Below are 19,059 nucleotides of genomic sequence, written 5' to 3' on the forward strand. Positions count from 1 at the left end.
TTGAGTGAGGAGAGGAAAGAAAATACCTTAGCAGAGGCAAGACAAAGAGAGGCAGGCACTAACAGGGCGGCTCAGTCTGCCCAGTTAGTTTCTGCTGAGGTCAGATACTGGATAGGATTTTCCAAAGATGGATGTGCTTTGTTATTCTTCCCTCAAATCCTGAAGGGGGGAGGAATAGAAAGTGACCATGAGCCCCCCAACTAGGCCCTGAGAGCTCAGTCATTTGCTCAGAGTGTAGCCACTCCATAGTCCAGAATCAACTCTACATTCCTTCAGGCCAGGCCAATCTGTCCCCATTCAGAAGGATGGCCTAGGTCATCCTAGGTGGCAACTTCTAGCAGATCTGCAGGACCAAGAACTGATGGGGCCTGGGCGATCCAGGGTGAAGCGGACTAGGGACACAGCACTCAGAAGAGGGCCGCTGACCCCTTTCCTTTGCTCTTTTTCAGGAACACAACGAGTTTAACTCCTCCATGGCCAGGAGCCAGACCAACACGGCGCGGATCGATGGCCTGCGGCCGGGCATGGTATATGTGGTACAGGTGCGCGCCCGCACTGTGGCTGGCTATGGCAAGTTCAGCGGCAAGATGTGCTTCCAGACCTTGACGGATGGTAAGGAGCAGGCCAGCGACCTGGGCACAGGGTGGGCCGCTGGGGAAGGACGAGCTGCACTCGCAGCCAAAATGCCAACCTCCACTGGGTTCCAGTGGAATTTCCTCAGAAGGGTTTGCCTCCCAGTAGGGCAGTAGACTAGGTTTGCCTCCTTGCTTGATTCACCAGGTAGGGCATCTGTCTAAAGTTTGGCGTGTCTCTCTCCGGCATCTAGTGGATTTGCCTTGGAAGGGCCTCTGTGCCACATGCAGAGAGGTCACTGCTTGTGTCCTGCGTGTGCACAGCAGTGAGACCCACCTACACATCTCTCAGACTCCGTGGAGCAGGGCGAGATGCCTGCTGTGTCACCCTCACTCCCACTTCACCCCTCTGTTCCCAGGCACTGGGAGCAGAGCTCACGGCCTCGTTGCATGAGCCCAGGTCTCCAGGAAGGAAACAGAGACAAAATTTGGAGTGTGGCAGTCCCAGGCACGCAACATCTTAGAGTATTTGAAGCAGCTTAGTATGTGATCCCCAGTAGGTCCAGCTCAGATGTCTCCAGAGAGAATGGCCACTGTTTTCCAAATTGTCCCCAAGACCAGAAAGCCTGTCACCAAAAACACTTCCACCTGTGGGCTTTATTGGTTCCCTATTATAATGCTCTCCCCCCACTCCTCTGAGACTACCCGCTTTAATACTAATGAAAATCAGAGTTCCCCGTAGCCTGAGCACTGAGTATGGGCGTGTCTGCCCGACTGCTCACTCACTCTTATCCTTAGCTCGCCATTTACCATAGTGTATGCCTTCATTTACCTCTATACTACCTATATTTATTTATTCATTTATGACCTATTTCCTGATGGTTTTCCAAATGTCAATCTATTCCTAATCTCCCAAATTGAAAGCCTTTAATTTTTCCTTTATTACTTAGGTTATATAGGAAGCAGTCTGCCCTTACATAACATTTTATTTTAGGCCAGCACTCTCTGAGTAGGCACTTGACAGAGCTTGAGGTTTTATATTGACACACCATATTTTTTAACAGTTTAATCATTCACCAGAAAGATTTAACAATCAGATGATTTCATATAAAACTCATAATATTCATTTTCTTGGGAATAACTATAAGAGGATCCCGTGCTGGTGGGCGTGCCATGGTGAGGCACTGCGGCCCCGTGGGGTGCCCACCACTTCCCAATGATTTGCTCTGGGATGCTTTAGTGCCAGCTGTCTGGCTCCTGTTGGACTGGAGTTCGCAACCTGTTTTGAGTTTATCTTAGGTGAATTTTCAGTCATATTTTGAGGATGATAAGATGGGATGGAAAGGTGAGGCAGTTTATCCAGATTAATAATGCTGCTGGTATGAAAAAAATGTAGGTTGTCTTCTTTTCCGCAAGGACTCTGTCCCCCTCTCTGCACCTCACTTACCATTTAGATTTATGGGCACTTTGGCATCAGGAGGTACACAGGATTAAAAGCCCAAAACTCAAAATGATCTGAGCACTGGTCTCTTGGCAATTCTACTAGACAAATCAAGATGTAACAAATTTCTCCCAAGAAGGCTATTCCTTTTACATTGGCAGTTAAGTTTTGTAAACCCAAGAGGTGCTAGATGTAAGAGAGTTCTGGTAAGTGGCCAAATTCGGGAGTATTAATCTTAATGACTGAGGATCACACATTGGTAGTAATTACGCTCACTGATGTTCACTGAGGCTTCGGGCCCCGATGGCGGCACAAAGGTGAGTCTGAAGGCTGATCAATGATGGGTCATTGAGGCTGAAGGACCTGTGGGAAGGTGACATTGCTTCATGAAGTTTTTAATGTATAAAGACATTGCTATGGACTTCTGACTGTGGTTCCTTGCATTTTTTGTTTGTTTTTTGCCAAATTAGTTTTTTTAAAAAAACATTCATGTTACGAAAAGCTCTCAGCAGAGAGAAACTGAAACTCAGCCTTCTGTCTTTAAAATTTATTTCTAGAAAGTGGGGGGCTTTGAGAACAACATCTTTTTCTTTAGAAGCCTCTTTCTCCACCCACAGAGTTGAAGGCTGATTCCCAAACACTGGGGAGCATAAGAGTCACCTGGACTGTTTGGTAAACATGCAGACACCTGCTCTTCACCCAGAGGCTCTGATTCAGGAGATCTGAGGAGGGGCCCAGGAATAGTCATATGTAATAACCAGGCTCAGGAGATTCCAATGCAGGGCATGGGGAACCTCAGTTCAAGAGGTATTGCCATTAGGGTTGCCAGATAAAATACAGGGCAACCAGTTAAATTTGAATTTCACATAAACAATAAATCATGTTTTACTCTAAGTATCTGCCATGTAATATTTGGGACACACACACACACACACACACACACACACACACACACACACAGAATGTCTTTGGTATTATGCATTGAGTACCAGCTATGCGCAAAGGGCATATAGGAAGGATTCTAATGCCTCTTTCTCACCTAGATGATTACAAGTCTGAGCTGAGGGAGCAGCTGCCCCTGATTGCTGGCTCGGCAGCGGCCGGAGTTGTGTTTGTCGTGTCCTTGGTGGCTATCTCCATCGTCTGTAGCAGGTAGGCCTTCTACTGTCACCCCTGCCTGCTCTCCTCAGACCAGGAAGCCCCACCTTCAGACGTCTTTCATTTCATGCAGTCTGGACCAGGCATGGCCTTTCATGGACACACAGTCCAACTCCTGGTCATCATTCCATCTCAATCCACAGGCAGCCAAGAATTCCCCAGATTATTTATTTTCTCTGTGTCCCAGATAAATTCCTCTATGAGAGCCAGGGAAGACTATGAAGAAATAGCTCCCATCCTCAAGCCTCATTTTAGCCGAGACATTAGCGCCCCTCACACGCCACAGTGTTTCAGAGTGACAATGACAAAATTGCTTTTGACCCCCTGGAGCATTACAGCCTGTGCCCCAGCTCATCCTCTGGTTACAGAGCCAAGGTCCTCAGCAGAGGGCACAAGGCAGGTGTGCGGGGGGGAACCAAAGAGGCAAAGAAGAACTCCCAGGTTCTGCAGAAGGGCTGGCCCTGAAGGCCTTGTTAATTGTTAATACTGTTGCTACTGCTTTTGGTGGTTAGCCCAGAGGCTGCTGTGCGAAGCCCTGGGATGGGCCCCTCCCAAGCAGTGCCGCAGTGCAGCCAGGGCCCTAATAGGCATCCTCAAGAGCCTCTTTCCCAAGCTCTGAAAGGGACCCATAGCCCTGCCTGGTCTCTGAAAGACTTGACTTGAAAGCAGCCCCAGCAGCCCACAGTGGTGGTTAAGCTAGAGTGCCTGCCATGACAGGAGCTACACCTAAAGTGAGAGTCGCAGCTCCCCATGCCAGGAGATGCCTGGGTAAGCCCCCATCAGGACAGGAGGCCTCGGCAGAGGTCCCTGGAATAGAAAAGCTGAGAAAGCTCCTCTTCCTTGTGTTCACAGGAAACGGGCTTACAGCAAAGAGGCTGTGTACAGCGACAAGCTCCAGCATTACAGCACGGGCCGAGGTGAGTAGAAAGTGCACACCTATTGCCTGACCCCTGGAGAACTACCGAGTAGAGCAGGCAAGTGTGTGGAGAGCTCCTTCGAGCCAGGCTGGCCAGTGCCGACCACAGGCCTCCTTGCAGCCGCTAGTGCCCCAGCACCGCCTCTCTTTCCAGGTCCCCAGGGAGCCCAGGCTGCCGCCCCATCTGCTGTCTGCCCGTTGTGGGCACTCATTGGATGCCTGGCAAGTAGATTATCTTCTGCATTGATAAGCCCATATAGGACATGGAATGCAGGGAAAAGATTGGTTTAGCAAGTCAATGAATCCTGAAATCAGACACAGTGGGAAAAGATGGAGGGTTCCCTATTAACATCTTCTGCCTTATCTTATCCACCTGAGCGGCTGGGGAATGTGTTAACCAAATTCACAGATAAGCCAGAGAACATGAATGTAGGGAATTAAAAAGATAGCAGAGCCCAAGGGGCCAAAGTGTGGGGATATCTCCCTAGTGTTTTCTTTTAAAAAGTACCTTAAAAGTTTTCCTCACTCATTATCCTACTCCTCTTAAAAAAAAAAAAAGACATATAATATTTTTTATAGCTAAAATTTCCCCTCACCAATGTGCAACGTAAAGTCTTATGTCAGAATTATTCTTTCATCTCTGTAATTACAACATTGCAGGGTCTGAAAAGGTCTCACTGGGTCACTTGGGCCACCTGCCTGCATCTAGAAAGCGGTACACTTAATCCTTGCAGCAGACGTGCTCTGTTTCTAAATAACTCCTTTTGAATTCTATGGGTGTCTTCAGAAATCTGTCCCAGCACTCTGTGCTATGCTGTCACAGGCTTCTTCTGTAAGCCTCATCTCACTTAAATCCTCCTGTTGCAATGTAAGCCCTTTTCTTCCTGTTCATGCAGCAGTGAGCATGGAAAACAGACGTCGTCTACACACGCACGCTAAGCATGCCTTGAGTGGGAGTGAAACTGGACTCACACGTAAAAATTCACATGGATCAAACTCATTCCTTCTCCAAGACATCCATCCACCCAGCAGCTTTACCACGAAGGAGCTTATGTTCTAACATGGCCAGTGCTGGCTTGAGCTGTACAAAGGCCACTCTGTAGATACGGCCTTGTTCTTTGGGGTCTTTCAATCCAGAGCAAGAACCTGCCAAAGGCTTGTGAGGACCCAGCTCCTGGCAGCTGGGCTGCTGTTCAGACAGTCATTCCTGGGCTGGCTGAGAGGCACTGTGCCTCTCCCACGGTGAGCCCGGGCATCCCCCCAGTCAGCAGCACAAACTGAGGGTACGGATTTCAGAGAGTGGCCCCTCTCTAAATTCACACACACAGCTCCTAAAACACTCAGAGTCCCATTTACCCTGCTTTCTTTCCCCCTGCAGGGCATGCAGAGATGGCCATGTCAGCCTGAAGGCAGAGGGCACAAAACTGGGTTCAAAAGGAGGAATACCATTTTGAAGACTAGAGATGGCCAAAGGTTAGAATAGGTTGCCCTAGGAGAGAGCTCCCCATTTTAAAGGCATGCAAGCTAAACCTTGTTATTACCCCTCGGGTAGGGTACAGAGGGCTCCCAATCATTAAATCAGGTGCAGCTTAGTGACTTGTTGGCCACTTCTCCCTGAGATCTGGTCATTCTGCTCTGGAGGGACCAGCTCTGCTGGGCCACCATGTGCCACCCACATGCACAGATGTCCTTCCAAAGTGCCCACAGCCCTGTTCTGGGGGACTCTGTCACCTCTAATGTCAACAGAAGGAGGCCTCTCTGGTTCCCAGGGTCCAGAGAAAAACCAAAACTCAGTCTGCAGTAATAGTAACCTTGCTGCAACCAGTGAGGACAGCTGAGGACAGTGCTGACAAGCTGTGTATTCACCATCTCTGTGACTCGGGGGGACACAGAGTTCTTTATGGACCAGAGTTCACTCCCTTGGCTGCCTTAGAAGTCTGTCTACTTTTAATTCAGTTCACCTTTTATAAATGTCCTTTTCCTCTATTCATAGCTGTTCTCTTTTTATCCAGTTCCTGAAACCTGGCTCCAATTTGTACCCAGGTTCTCTAAACTCATAGTCTCATGCTTTGAATTGCGTTAGTGCATTTTCTCCAGTGGACATCAGTCCCTCTGACTAAAGCTATTAGCATTGGAGAATCACAGTGGGAGGACTGTAGAGCTGGAGGAAGACTCAGCATACATCTAATAGAAGAAGAAACTCAAGGCTCAGATGGAGGATTGGCCTGGTGCAAGACGGGGTAGGGGTAGTAATAATTAATCACAAAAAGCCTATTCTGCATCATGCTTTGGGAGATTTATTCTGGTAGCTCACTTCAATTCTTTTGACCCTCACAACCACTGTCAGAGGTAGGCATTAATCTAGGGAGGTTAAATGACATACCCAGGTCACACGGCTCATGGGAGGCGGAAGTGCACTGCACAACATCTAAGTCTGGCTGCAGAGCCCATGCTATTCCCATATAGCAGAGACTCAAGTTGCCTGATAAGCAAGTGAGAATGGACTGAGGACTACTCCCAGGTGTCCTGGTTAGTGGTTTGTTAGTCTCCACACCCACCCCACCCCCGGGTCCCACTACAGAAGGCAGAAAGTTCGATAACGCCTAATCTATGTACGTAGTTATACCTGGGTCATCCACGTGCATGCACCTCCTTGTGGGATGTGGACAAAGCAGCCTGGAACTCTGAGGGCTTCCTGCTCTGGGAGGGACAGAAAACCAGCAGACGTCACAGGTTTCAGAGGGGAAAACCTGCAGCAGCCCTCCAGCCTCATTCATCAGTGCCTCAGCGGACCCTGTCTCTCTTTCCTGCAGGCAGGACATATGGCACCAGAGAGGGGCTGATGGCCCCTCCCTCCCAGGTCTGCCTCCCAAGATGATACAAAAGCTGGAGGAGATGTAATGTAAACATTTGCAAATGGAGAACCTTCTCTAGCCTGCCTAGATGTGGCATATCTGGTCAGTTTGAGAGCATAGTGCTTTCTGGGACACTGGTTATGTCTGTCTCCTGAGCCTGGAGCACAGTGAACAGGCATGTGGAGATTTGAATCTGGGTTAGATACTAGAGAAAAGGCAGGTTGGGAAGAGAAAGTATGTTGGATGTGGTGTTGGATGCTTGGATGAAGAGCCTGGGAACCTGTGGTTCATGTTCAAGGTGAGTGGGTAGGACTGTGGGTTTCCCATGTCCAGGAAGAGGCAGACAAATGGTGTGTCCTCATGGTTTCTATGGGTCAATTCTCAGAAAGTGCTGGCTGACTAAAACTTGCCTGGACAGGATGACCAGGTGGGTTAGGGTGGGCTTGGGAATCTATCTTAGAAACGTTCCAGTTGAGTCTACATTTTGGAAACACTACCAGATACTGATGGGGCTTAGGTGACTACACACTTGATAGTGATTGACACCTCACTGATTTCTGAGTTGGATGGAGTGTGTAGGGGTGGGGAGAGAGGAAGATAGAGGCTTGGTGAGGGGTCAAGGGCTTTCATAAAGCAACCCTAACAAAACCATTTCCATGTTGCAGGCAACCACAGATATAATCACAGAGCTACAATTATTAAGCTTTGAGAAAAGAAAAAAAAAAAAGGGGGGGGGGATATGTGCCCAAAGACCGTAGACTAGCCAACACACTAATTTTCACATAGAGTAAGAGGGGAGAGCACTGAGGTTGCAGAACGGAAGGGTGAGCTTGATCCCTGCTAAACACTTGAAGAGACTGAAGTACATGGGTTCTGGGCATTTAAAACTGAATTTGGTGACCAGTAGGAGCCAAAAAAGGATTATTAAGAAAAAATAACGAGGACCTCATCGCATTTGCTAGGGTTATACTTTTAGTAAATTCAAGAGGAATTGCAGATGCAGTGAATTTCTATTTTGGCAAAAATATTTTATTATATCCTAAGGGAAAGCGCTGTAAAGTGGGGACAGAGCTTGTCTTCATACCAGAAGAAAGTGGGTTAGTGACTCTGTCAGCTAGACAGGAAGTTACCAGTTTTATTCTAGTCCTTGTCCAATTCAATCTCTTGTTTGTTTGATTGTTTTTAAATTCATGAGTCAGGTGCAAGCCTAAGGATGCTTATCAATTTTGTAGGTAAGAGTTGGGGAGCATAACTAACATCATCGAAGACAGAATCAAAATTCAGATCTATCCATCAGCTTTGAATGCTAATTTGAAATCTGCAAGATGAAACGTTAGAGGGATAAATCTAGAATCTAGTGTTTAGGTTAAAACAAAAAGAAAGTGGTAAAAAAAAGTAGGAGACCTGACTTGCTATTTGTTTGTGCAAAAAAAATGTAGTAGGTCTTTAGTTGACCACATTCTTAATATGAGTGATATATAGCTGATAAAGAAGCCAAGCACTGTTACTGATACAGAATAATACTGTTCTCCAATTTTGAGCAGTTACTGTATTAAGTACTTTACCTGTATTCACTTTTAATCTCCATAATTATCCCACAAGGTAGGTTTTGTACCTGAAGGAACAGAGCCTCAAGAGGGGACAAGTAACATGTCCGGAGTCTTCGAATTAGTGATCTGTAAAACAAGTTTTTAAACGCAGTTCTGACTCTGTAGTCCCAATTAAAATTCAGATCAGAGGAGGTGATGCACAGACACACTGTCCTCTGTGCTGGTAAGAACACATCTAAGGGTGATGTTCTTGGTTCTGGGGACCCCATTTCAGAAAGGACATTGTCAGAAAAGCACCTGTGCAGAGGACAGCAGCTTGCCTGTGGGAGGTGTCAAGTCCTAATCGGTTACCTCGGAGACTTGGAAACACCAGTGTGGTGCTGCAGAAACGCAGGCAGGGACCTAGAGGTCCTCATCGAGCAGAACCCATTATGGAAAAGCAAAGGAGATGCTGTTGTGCTGCATGAGGTTAAATGGAACCGTCAAGTGAAAGGTCAAAGAAGGCAGACTTGCTGCAGGAGAACAACAGCCCCCACCCCCACGCTGGAGCTGTCCAACACAGAGGCAGGCTGCTTTGTGGGGAGGTGAGCTCCCTGTTCATAGAAGCATTCAAGCGAGAGAGTTATCAGTTAAAGACGTTGTAGAGCAGATTCCTGTTTTAGGTGGGAGATTGAACTCTAGATTAGACCCAGAAAAAACTAAACTCCACGTTTCTGCACCCAGCTTTCTTGACTCTGGGTGGTAGGTGTGTTTCAGAACTGTCGAGGGCATAGCATCTAGCCCTCTGGAAGTCACTGTGGACACCAGGGTAAAGGTCAGGCATACCCCCTAGAGGAGGGAGACAGATTGGAAATTTGGGCTGCCTCTCCTGGAGGTAACAGGAGTATTTGTAACTGAGCGTGAGTAAACGAGGGCCTTGGGGGACAGGAGGAAAGGTCCCAGGTATAAAACAAGCTGGCTGAGTTTTCAGTGGGTGCTTATTAAATGTCAAATAAATGTAATGAGCTAGATTCACCCATGTGTCTGCTGCTGGCTCTAAGCCAGAACCCCTAGAAACCGTGTTCGCTCTTTTAGTCTTGAGCTCGTTGGCTGTGGCCCTCAGGTTCCCAGCAGGACTCTCATGACCCAGGACCAGTGGGCTTTGCCTGAAAGGACCTGCCTGCCCTGGTCATTGATTCCTAAGAAGCAGGGAGATGTTAAACCCTTTTCCTGAAATACCTTCCTCAGTAGCAACTAGACTGTGGTTCCTGAAGGCACGCATTAGGCAATAACTGTAGTGTTGAAAACAAAGCTCGAGAATGTGGTGAAACCCCCAAACAGAAGGTAGAAGGAAGATTGTGCTCAGATCCTCAGAATGCTTTTCTACGCTGGCTCGCTGCCCACCCTGGGGCTCACCTCTTGGATTCTTTCCCAAGCCCTGGCTGGATACCGAAGACCTCTGCTCTTTCTTGAAGAAAGACAACCAGCCATTGTGGTCTCAGAAGCAGGTGGAACAAACTGTTTCCAGTGCCCATCAACCTTTCTGATAGGTTCACTCCAAGGCTCAATCTTCAGCCGTTCCCATCAACAGCTTCAACTACCACCCATGTGCTTCCCAAATCTACAACTCCAGATCCAGTCTTCTAACTCTGTTTCAATTCTGAGCTTTCTGACTAACTTTGAATCATTACATATTTTATCTGTGCATTCAAAATCTAAAACCACACGTACCAACTACCCTGACCATAGGGTTTTTTTCCCCCAAAGTCCATTACCTGGTCCACAGTACCATTTCATTCTAGAAGCCTTGACATTGATTTAAATTCTTCTTGTCCCTCTTTAGTTCTCCACCTTCAATTGCTCACCAAGTGCTATGAATTCTTCCTCTGAAATTTCTCTTGCCTCGTTTTCTGTCCTCACGGTGGAATACTGTAATCTTCCACCTTACTTACTGCAACCACCTCACCGTTGTTTTCTCAGCCTCCAGCTCCTTCCCCACAACCATGCATGTGCATGCTGCAGCCTGCCAGCAAAATGAACTTGCTCTCAGTACACCCCTTCCCTGCTGATGGTCAGGTGTCAGCTCTGAGTGCCCGATGGCATCGATCCTAAAGCCTTTGTTTGGTAGTCCGGGCCCTCTCATGCTAGTACATCACTTCAGACCCCCTTTCTCTCCACATTCAAGCTGGTCACACTCGCCGCCTTACTCATGAAATGGTGGGCCTCTGCCTGAGCTTTGCCTCATGACACTATAAGCTCCCCCCTCCCCAATGCATGACATGTGACTTGTCCTTTTAGGATTCTGACCTTGAAGACTGGCATTTATACAACTGTGCCTTCTCTGGTTTCTGCAGCATTTATAGCTTGTTTCCAGGTGTGGGCTTCTGAGTCTAGACTCTTTAGCACTGTACTCCTGTTATTTAATGTCTTAATTGCCTGAAGAAATTCACGAGCCTTGTTTTTCCTGTAGTTCCCATGGTCCCTAGGACAGTGCTGTTTGGGTGTCCCATCAGTGCTCAGAAAAGTGAGAGGCGATCAAGATATTGAGACTGAGGATAGGATGAAATCCCTTCCAGGGACTGGATTTCATATGCAGATCTCTAAAGTGCTTCCCTTTTGTGCTTAGATTTAAGTGAGTCACAAAGATGACTAAGTCTGCCTTGATCCACAGTGGGGACCAAGGAAACACACTTGCCACTTTTTCATGGCTCCATGAAACCTGCTGTGACACAAGATATCCATGGCTGAAAACAGCCTAAGTGACCACCTTTCTGGAACCATGCTGTGGGATTCTAGGCCTCTCCACCAGCTCTTCTTGGCATCCCTGAAGCCTCCTAGACAGCCATGCTTTCCATGGACCTACACAATGCCCATGGTGCTGATTTTGTATTTTCTGAGTGCACGAGAGGGCTAAAGAGGAGCAGTCAGCTTCTCCTGCAGTTTGTAATCCCTAACTGTTGCCGACTGTTTGGAACTGGCTTTTCCCCAGCCCACTTCTGCTCTGCCCTGACAACCCAGCCCTTGTAAGCTTGTAAACTGACCTTTTAGATACACTCCACACATCTGCCAACATCCCCAGAATTTGTTCCAGCCTCTTCACTTTTGACAACACCCTGATCTACTACTTCAGGGCCTGTGACAATGGCTAGGCGTTTCTTCCGCTTCGGCGACTGCTCTGTGACATGCTGGAAGGCTCTGGATTGTGGCTAAATCATTTCTCCCCAAGCTTAATATATTTAAGCCTTGGTTCATGTTTAAGATTTGGCAAATCCTCGAGGACTATGATCCTTTAAAGCTTTAGGCAGGCTAGGCTATGACCCTAGCCACAGCATAAGTGGGTTTTGAGGTAAAAAAACAAACATTTATAAATTAGATCTTTAATACAACTTAGTAAACTACAAGATCATAAAATAGAAATTTTTTTTCTCTCTCCAGGCATTAGCAATCAGAAGTTGAGATCCACACATACCATTTTTGTGCCAAACGTATGTAGCCTATGTTAAAAATAATTGGCAACTGTTACAAATTATAAACATACAATATTAACAATAATAATGTGAAGCATTGGGCAGAGCATTGTGAAATGCCTTCCATTATCAAGTTATATTATATTTGATATTATTATTACTGCCACTAATAATATTTCCCCAACACTCACAATCTGAGAACATTTTCCGAGCCCTGTCTCCAAATGTTTGGCTCTGCCCCACTCGGCAGCTGACTTGAATTCCTTGTTCACTGCCTGGTGATTCATTGCACTAAATACCATTTTCCTGATAATTAAAAACTGCTCGCTGGCAAGTGGGAGCAGGAACAGGCTGATGCAGGATTTATGCAGAAACACAAAATGAGCCGAAAGACAAATGACCTGCGCTGCCTAGCTAAAGGCATTCTTTTTTCTCATCATCTTTTGGGACTTGAGAAAGGCTAGCTGTTATGCGGGAGAGAAGCCTGGAGAGATGTGTCATTTGGAGACGAGGCGATGCAGGGGGAGCCATTGTGTGCACAGGCTCAGCCGAATCACTGTTCTGATTTAGGGCAGATGGATGGCTTCCCCCGGCCAGGGGAGGCAGCTGGGACCATTTCCTAGGTCAACGCGATGGGACCCTATCAAAAGAAAAGCACCCAGCTTAAGCTATTTGTGAGACTTTTTATTTCCACGTTCCTTCCTCAATATAACAACAGTATCCTCAATTTCAGGGAAAGCAAGTACTGATTCCTACTGTTGATAGGGGCCAGACATTCTAATTAACATTGCATCACCAGTCCTAGGCTCCTTGCAGCCTCCTCAGCTTCTTGTGAAAGGTTTCAGTGACCATCAAACCCCTGGCCCCAGAAGAGCAGCTGTGACATCACACACACACACACACACACACACACACACACACACACACACACACACTACCTAATTCTACAAGCCAGCAAGGTAGCAAACCTCTCTTCGCTAGTAAACTGCACCTGTCATGAAAGTGTGAACTCCTTCCCATTTAGGTGCACTTAGTTGCCCATTACTGGCCTAGAAAGAACCCTGGCACTGTCGAGAGATGAGCCATTCCCTTCTGGGAATAGCTGCTTCCCAGAACTGATTGGGGCCAATATCTGTAAACCTCATTAACTCAGAATCCTTTCTCATTCATCCTTATATGTGTCTTTACTTGCAAACTATTCATTAAAGCACATTCTAGATTGTTTAATTAGTTTCCACCAAAGAGATCCTGTAGGACAGTTTAGCATACATCGTTTAAAAGCCCTTGATCTAAAATAACAATGTAGTTACTCTTAGAGTAACTAATATAACCCTAAGTGGCTTACATCCCCCACTGCCCACCCCACCTCGCTTCCTCTTCCTACCCCATCAAGCACTTCCTAGAACAACGTACTGACCGTTATCATGAGTATATCAATTTGTGGGCCCTCTCTGCACATCAGGCACTGTACTAGGTATGGCACTTGTAATATGTTCTTTAATATTACCAGCACCCTGGGAGGGAGGTGTTATTGCCCCCATTGGCAGAGGAGCTAACATTATAATTAAAACATTATAATTTGATATCCATATATCCTATTGTGTGCTCACCACCCCAAATCTAGTTTTCTTCCATTACCTTACACTTGACCCATCTTTACCCAATTTACCTAAACGCTCTGCCTGGCTATGGAGCCTCCTGTCCACCTGTACAGCAGACCCTGCGACCCCATTCAGTGACTGGTGGGAATCATGTGGTAATACTACAGCTCACTCCTTGCTAGCGTGGACCAACTCTGAAGCTTTTGATGACCTTCATTGGCGCTCAGAGCTGCCTGAGGGGGCTTTTAGCCTGCTTCAGTTACCCATGGCAGTAAGTGGCTTGAGAGCACCCTTTTATCGGCTGCCTCCCTTTTCCCGTCTTACTTCCCCACTCACCTACAGGGACTTCTTGGGGTCACCTTCCAGATAAGCCACGTGCTTTCAAAACCTTGTCTCAAGGTTTGCTTCTGGAGGTGATTGATCTGGCTTCATTAGACACTTTCAACCAACCTGTTTTCAGTCCTCCTTGCTCTTCACTTGTTCTCCATACCAAGCTAGAAAGAGACGAATGCCCCTCTCTATTTTCCCCTTTATCCACTGTTATTAAAGTAGAATCTATCTATCTATCATCTATCTATCTATCTATCATCTATCTATCTCTATCTCTCTCTATCTCTCAGTCTTCCACCGCCACCCTCACCCCCAGGATTAGAACATTCTCTCTATTTTTTGTGTCTGCATTTCAGTCAGCAGATTCCAAAATCAATGACGTCATCCCCAGGTTTCCAAGGAGCCTTCTTGGATGGTGTTGACCCCCCCCGCTAGAGCAGGCTGTCTAGCATGCTAGGTGTGATTTTCTTTAATGACTGGGGAAAACCCATATTCCAGGAAAAGCAGTGCTTCTGGGCAGGGCAGCTGGCTCTCTTTGGCTTTAGAGAAACATCCCTTTCAATTCTTTGTTGTATTCTCTTCTCCCTCTGGACTGTACTCTGCCACTTTCAATCCTTGCCTGAATTGGTGACCAAGCCAACATTAACTTGGGGGAGGTGTAGAGCCACCGGAAGTTTTTTGGATGAAAAATGTCAAAATTAGACCATGTGTGAAGGGCTAGGAGTCACCCAAGGATAAGCTGGATTGGGGGTGCTGCACTGAGAGGGCGGAGCTCAGGGAACCTGAGGCCTAGTCTCAGCCTCGGGCCCCAGCTGTGGGCACACAGCACTTGTGTTTTTCCAGATCTGCTTGCCTTGTTGATCTGGCTCTTCCATGAACCAGACAGGAGCAGTGGGCAGGGAAAATGACTCCGCTCCACAAGGATGGAATGCTAGACTGTGTCGTTTAACTTTCGAAGCCTACCTTCCCACATACCACCACCATGAAAACAATTTCTATACTTTGCCTAATAGCATATCTAACATGTTGAAAAATTACATTGTGAATGAATCCATTTGTTTCTTGGGTTCCATTTCCTTTTTTGTCCCCTCTCCTCAACTTTTTGAATCCATTTTTTCTGCAGTGACAATTCTCTATTTTGTCCCCATGCACACCTATTTATCTTGCTACTGTAAACATCAGTGACAAAGTCTATATTCCTTTATGTATTTCACATTCACCATTTTATTCGTTTTTCATACTTCAGTGTGTCTGAAGTCATGGGGATTCAATTACCATTTTTCTTTCACTCCACCTCATTTTTCCTATGTAGACTTTGCTCTTTTCTCTATCAGTATTTTCTGTGTTTTTCTCTTCACATTTTCTCTTCTGGTATGCTGTCTTGGTATTTCCGTCTTGAGGTTTTTCTAATAGCAAATTTTTTTTATTATTATTTTTTAAATCCATCCTCATCCCTCTTCCAGCCCTGGACACAGCCATCAGTAATAACCTTAACGGTGGCCTCCACTCAGGAAAGTTGTCAGGTTGATAAATATTGATATCTACCCTACCATTTTACCACCACTTTTCTGCTAATGCATTTGGTTGGCATCAATCAGCTTCTGTGCCTTCTGTGAGCACCCAGTGTGGGAACTGGTCCCGATCTGTCACTTGTAAGTAATCTGCTGCACGTTTCATCATGAGCTCAAATACAGAAGAGAATATGGAGGAGACGTAGAGGACAGAGAACCAGGCTAGCATGGCCCAGAGGAAAGGGAGATGGGAGGCCTAGCAAGGCAAGGAGAGGCAGCCTGTTGTACAGGAGAGAGTCCTCCAGCCATGCCCTTACTGCTGGGGACAGCAGCCTGTGCTTAATCGCCACCATATCCTCTTTGGGATGTTAACCCTGCTTATCTCCTCCAATAAGGCTCCCCAGGGATGAAGATCTACATTGACCCCTTCACTTATGAGGACCCCAACGAAGCTGTCCGGGAGTTTGCCAAGGAGATTGATGTATCTTTTGTGAAAATCGAAGAGGTCATCGGAGCAGGTATGGCTCTCCCCCCCTTCATTTCTGTTCTCTTGGTGTCTAAGCATCTTCTTCCCACCACTCTAGGTATTCTCTACCATCTTTCTCCCTAGACGATGAGACCAAAACATCTATAATGTGTATCTAGGGATCTTTTGGGGACCTCGATCATGGTGGCTCTGTTTGATGTTGCAGAGAAGTCAGCTGTAGTTTTAAAAGATTCAGAAATAGCTCTGGAAATGGACCACCAAGTTCAGATAAGGAAAAAGATGTAGGGAACCAGTTGAGAAGACTTTAAAAGAAATAGACATTTTTAGGAACTTGCCTTAGTATCCCACTCACTGACAATGATATCTCCATGGCTTTGGGCCGAGATTTCTTCCCAGATTTTTAGTTATCCTTGTCCTACATACATGCATTTGGAGACAGATCACGATGAACTGAAGAAGAGCCACTGTTTCCAGAAGAATACCCACCCATAACCATATTTTCTACAAAAGATCTATGATATGGATGGTAACACAAGACAAGTTCCACTCCCAAGAAACATGTGTGCTCTCATCCATCTTACTGCATTGGAGTAGAAACCCAGCCCAGCAGAGAACTAACTGCCTGAAATGCTCTCAAGAAATCCTATCTAAAGACTTATCTACAATTTTCATCTTTTTCTGATGGATCAGTAGTTGAGTCAATTTGGCAATGGACCCAGGCTTATTAATGTAAATGAGTAACATATCCCAAACTATTATTACTTTGTAAGTAAACTCTTTACTGCCTCCTCTTTGCATCTTTTAAATCCTCTTAAAAGATGCATTTGCTTCGTGTCCTCTTTCCTATTTTTACATTCTTCTAAAACATTCTTTGTCTTTTCTTCTTTAATTCTTATTAGCCATTGTTTAAGTTCTCTTTACTCATAAGCTGCAGTCTTTGTAGCTCCTATGTCTAGAAGTGTTTTATTCATATATTTGGAGAGTCATGGAGTTGCCTCTTCCAATAATATTTTAACTCAATAAAATACATTTAGTCCAAGTCTTATGGACAGCCACTTCATAGATTATCTTTAGGGGGAAAGTCACCGTTCTTCCATTCACTCCCTCTCTTAATGCACTGAGGGGTCAAAAAGCCATCTGTGAAACTGGAAGTCACATTTGATACCTTGACCCATTAGGCCACCATTTTCATGCTCTGGTTTCCCTCTTAAAGAGCTCAACCTCATGGCATCACTGTGGTGGGTACTGGGACTCTCCCTGTCAAGACACACCATGCTCCTCCCACCAGCCCCTCAGGAGTTCCAGCCAGCTGGCCATAATCTGATCCACATGAGTCTCTACATATTTCCCATTGACTTTCATTAAATATGTTACTGAACCACGACTTTTACTTCTGTGCAGATCATTTTCTCTTCCTTAGAAGCTGACATATTTAAGGATCTTGCCTTGGAAGGCTGGATACCAGATAGATTGGATTACTCTTAGGGGCTCAGATTTTTCCAGTAAATTTAGGAAGGCGAGCTTTCAGTCCTGCACCTTGTTTCCCCATGTTATTCATTGTTGTTATGTCTTGTGGTAATGGTGTTAGTGATTTTAATGTTGTTATTTATGTCATGTGCTTAGAGTGATGTGGCCTGGCCTGTGTTTCATCCCAGAGAACACACATAAGCCCCCTCCCATTTTTGTAAGGGGAGGAGTGAAGACCCTTCTCACTTATGATCCTGCCAGACAGTTACAGTTGGGGTGAGCTGCTGGCCGCCTATATAAGGATAGTTGATGGCCCTGCACCATCCTTCTCCTTCCATTTTTGTGGAGCCTTTGCTGATATGGGCGCATTCTGCTCAGAGATGCCCAGTCCTCTCTGTGTCTCACATGGTATTGGGAAGGGATTGATACATTTAGCAATTCATAAGATGCCCAGCAGCTTGGGATAAAGACCTCTGCCTGGTTGCTGCTGACCACCCTCTACCAGACACTCAGCTCCTAGAGATTAAGAAATCCCAGAGCTAATTCCTGTGGATTGTGATTCACTACGTTTAACTTGATGCCCTTTTTACAGAAGACACTCTTGGCTGGGATCAATCTTTCTCCATTCTCCAGTTCTTTTCCTCCTCTGTCCCCACTCTTGCTTCTGCCACACCCTGCCTCACTGAGACTGACTTCACTTCATGGTAAAAGAGCTGGTGGGAAGATCAAGTTATAAAAAATAATAATAATTTTGTAAGGTAAGATTTATACAGTGCAATTGACAATATTTCTCTTAGCCACCTGCCACCGGGCAGATTGAGAGCAGGGAGCAAAACCTGTGCACAATGGTCACAAAACGTGAACAGAAGGACCAGAAGTCATTTGTGCTTCCTTCACTTGTTTCTTCAAGTTTTACGGAACACTTCTTACATGCTATATGTGGCATTCCAGAAATGAACAAACTGCTCTTCCACTACCAGGTCTGACAGTCTTAGTGGCAAACAGGCCAGTAATTTGTTCCCTATTTTACACCATCCACAACACAGGTGTGTATGAAGTGTTGGGCCAACATAGAGCAGTGCTCAGCATTGTTCTAGGCGGGGTGGAGAGGGTCAGGAAGACCTCTCAAAGGAGATAACCTTTGGCCTGAGCTTTTCAGGATGAAAACTAGCAGAAAAAGTAAGTTTGTTATGAAACTCATGGGATAATGAGATGGAAGAGGAAAATTTAATGATTTAAGGAGAAAAAGTAATATGACCTTCCAGAAGTGGTATGCTGGAGCCAGCTTACACTACCTCCCAAGAGCCAATTGTGTGCATACCTTTCCATCCCTATGTTCAGTGACATCATATTGGTAACTTGACACCAGCTATGGTAGGAGTATTTATATCATGGGAACTGGTAAATGGTACTACAAGTGTTTCCTTATTCCTTTGTTTTTGGGAGAGCTGATAGTTGAACACTTACCTGCACACTTCCAGACTGTGCAAGGTTATTTCAAAGAGTCTGCAGAGGAACGGGCCTAAGCCTGCTGAGTAGAGAGCCAGACGGAGAGGGTCATGTTTGTTGCAGGAGGGACTGAGTTCAAAGTTCAAGATCCTCCTTCATTAAACATTGATTCTGTGTCTGCCACTGTACTAGATGCTGGAAAATACACTCAATGCCAGCAATCTTGTCCTACATGGGTTATAGTTTACCATAGACACACAGTGCCACTCCACAAGA

General features: G+C 45.9%; 1 protein-coding gene across 1 annotated transcript in view; it reads left to right on the forward strand.

Annotated features, from left to right (window-relative positions):
* The window catches only part of EPHB1 (EPH receptor B1), a 323,417-nt gene that overhangs the window by 222,166 nt on the left and 82,192 nt on the right, over positions 1 to 19,059 (forward strand). The window contains exons 5-8 of the mRNA XM_019654615.1: positions 450 to 612; positions 3,057 to 3,165; positions 4,024 to 4,088; positions 15,776 to 15,898. Of these exons, the coding sequence (XP_019510160.1) occupies positions 450 to 612; positions 3,057 to 3,165; positions 4,024 to 4,088; positions 15,776 to 15,898 (460 nt within the window). The remainder of the gene's footprint in view (positions 1 to 449; positions 613 to 3,056; positions 3,166 to 4,023; positions 4,089 to 15,775; positions 15,899 to 19,059) is intronic.

This window comes from Hipposideros armiger, unplaced genomic scaffold (genome assembly GCF_001890085.2).
Source record: "Hipposideros armiger isolate ML-2016 unplaced genomic scaffold, ASM189008v1 scaffold_226, whole genome shotgun sequence".
NCBI lineage: Eukaryota > Metazoa > Chordata > Mammalia > Chiroptera > Hipposideridae > Hipposideros > Hipposideros armiger.